At 49.0% G+C, this 2,281-nt stretch overlaps 1 protein-coding gene across 1 annotated transcript in view; it reads left to right on the top strand.

The window, feature by feature from the left end:
• Nucleotides 1–2,281, top strand: part of mutyh (mutY DNA glycosylase) — a gene marked incomplete in the record, with an annotated part of 15,879 nt that overhangs the window by 7,773 nt on the left and 5,825 nt on the right. Inside the window, 2 exon segments of the mRNA XM_014002902.1 lie at nt 1,577–1,722; nt 1,810–1,959. Coding sequence (XP_013858356.1) covers nt 1,577–1,722; nt 1,810–1,959 — 296 coding nt within the window.

Here is a 2,281-nt window from a genome sequence, read left to right on the forward strand (position 1 = left end):
CACCAAAACGGATCCGCTCAACACCTTGGCTGCGCCTAGAAATTCTGTCCATAAACATTATGAACAGAATCGGTGATAAAGGGCAACCTTGGCGGAGTCCAACTCTCACCGGAAACAAGTCCGACTTATTACTGGCAATGCGGACCAAGCTCTGGCACTGGTCGTACAGGGACCCAACAGCCCATATCAACGGGCCTGGTACCCCATACTCCCGGAGTACCCCCCACAGGAGTCCCCGAGGGACACGGCCAAACGCCTTCTCCAAGTCCACAAWACACTTGTAGACTGGTTGGGCGAACTCCCATGCACCCTCCAGGACCCTGCTGAGGGTGTAAAGCTGCTCCACTGTTCCACGACCAGGACGAAAACCACACTGCTCTTCCTGAATCCAAGATTCAACTATCCGATGGACCCTCCTCTCCAGAACCCCCGAATAGACCTTACCAGGGAGGCTCAAAAGTATGATTCCCCCTATAGTTGGAACACACTCTGTGGTCCCCCTTTTTAAATAGGGGGACCACCACCCTGGTCTGCCAATCAAGGGGAACTGCCCCCGATGTCCACGCGATATTGTAGAGTCACATCAACCAGTGAAACCCCACAACATCCAGAGCCTTATGGAACTCCAGGTGAATCTCATCCACCCCTGGCACCCTGCCACCGAGGAGCTTTTTAACCACCTCACTGACCTCGGCACCAGAGATTGGAGAATCCGACCCAGGGTCCTCAGACTCTGCTTCCTCATGGGAAGACGTGTCGGTGGGATTGAGGAGGTCTTCCAAGTATTCTGCMCACCGGCCTACAATGTCCCGAGTTGWGGTCAGCAGCKCACCATCCTCATCATAAATAGTGTTGGTGGCGAACCGCTTTYTCTCAYTGAGAYGCCGGATGGTGGACCAGARTCACCTCGAAGCCRTACGGAAGTCTTTTTCCATGGCCTGTCYGAACTCCTCCCAYGCCCAAGATTTTWCCKCAGYGACCACCCGRGCYGCAATCCGCTTTGACTGCCGATATCTATCGGCTGCTTCCGRAGTCCCACAGGCCAAAAAGACCCGATAGGACTCCTTCAGCCAGAAAATATCCCTCACCGCCGATGTCCACCAGYGGGTTCGAGGGTTGCTGCCACGRCAGGCACTGACATCCTTACGGCCACAGCTCAGGTGAGCCGCCTCGACAATGGAGGCAYGAAACATGGCCCACTTGGACTTAATGTCCCCCACCTCCCCCGGAACGTGTTCGAAGTTCYCCCRGAGGTGTGAGTTGAAGMTCCGTCTGATWGGAGASTCTACCAGATGTTCCCAGCAGACCCTCACTATACGTTTTACATGATATTGCCCCTTTAATATTATTTCTSTATTATTTATTTCAGATTTAGTCAGTTGTACACTTAGTACTTTTCAGTGTTTTAAGAGGAAGTGTTAAAAKGCTGTTTAGTCGAAGTTAAACAMGAAACGTCAAAGTAAATTATAACTGGCCCTTTGAGAGCAAGTCAATCACACCCCGCCCCCTAATAGTACAGGCAGTTCTTTAGTTTGCCCAGCAATTTAACACTTTGTGTGTCCCAATGTGTTCTTAGGTTTGCTGGCAGGTTTGTGGGAGTTTCCCAGTCTTCAAGTGCAGGAGAAGAACTCTGAGGTGAAACAGAAGAGGGCACTGTGTAATGAACTGAACAAAATACTGAGAACCTGTTTAACTGAACGCCTCCTCCAGTRTGTTGGAGAGGTAAATTCAACAGTCATCTGTCTGATTCACTCATAATAAGATGTGACTTTTCTGGATGAGTGCTGTTGTGATTTGTCTGTTTTTCAGGTCGTTCACATCTTTTCGCACATTCACCAGACCTATGTGGTTTACAGTTTGTGCCTGACSGAGAGCGACACTCCAACACAAACTGAAAAAACACAGTGGCTCCGCAGGTCTGCTSTGCAGGAAGCTGCCGTGTCCACAGGACTGAAAAAGGTTTGTGCCGTTTGATTTTCCTCTGGAGTCTGTTTGATCAGGACTGTTAGGTGAGGTCTGTCCTTTGCTTGTGAAGAGTCTCAGTCATCCAGGTGTTGATCAATCTAAAAGAAAGTTGTAAAACAAAACAACTGAACCTTTATTCTGAGGCTGAAGATGTTTTGCTTCTGATCCAGGAAGCATTTTCTCAATTGAAAATTACAATTGGAATTGTGAAAGCTTCCTGGAACAGCATGGCCGTTCTCTGACCATGTACAGTGGTTTGCAAAAGTATTCATACCCCTTGAACTTTTCCATATTTTGTCACATTACAACCACAAAC

Source organism: Austrofundulus limnaeus, unplaced genomic scaffold (assembly GCF_001266775.1).
Source record: "Austrofundulus limnaeus strain Quisiro unplaced genomic scaffold, Austrofundulus_limnaeus-1.0 Scaffold15, whole genome shotgun sequence".
Lineage (NCBI taxonomy): Eukaryota > Metazoa > Chordata > Actinopteri > Cyprinodontiformes > Rivulidae > Austrofundulus > Austrofundulus limnaeus.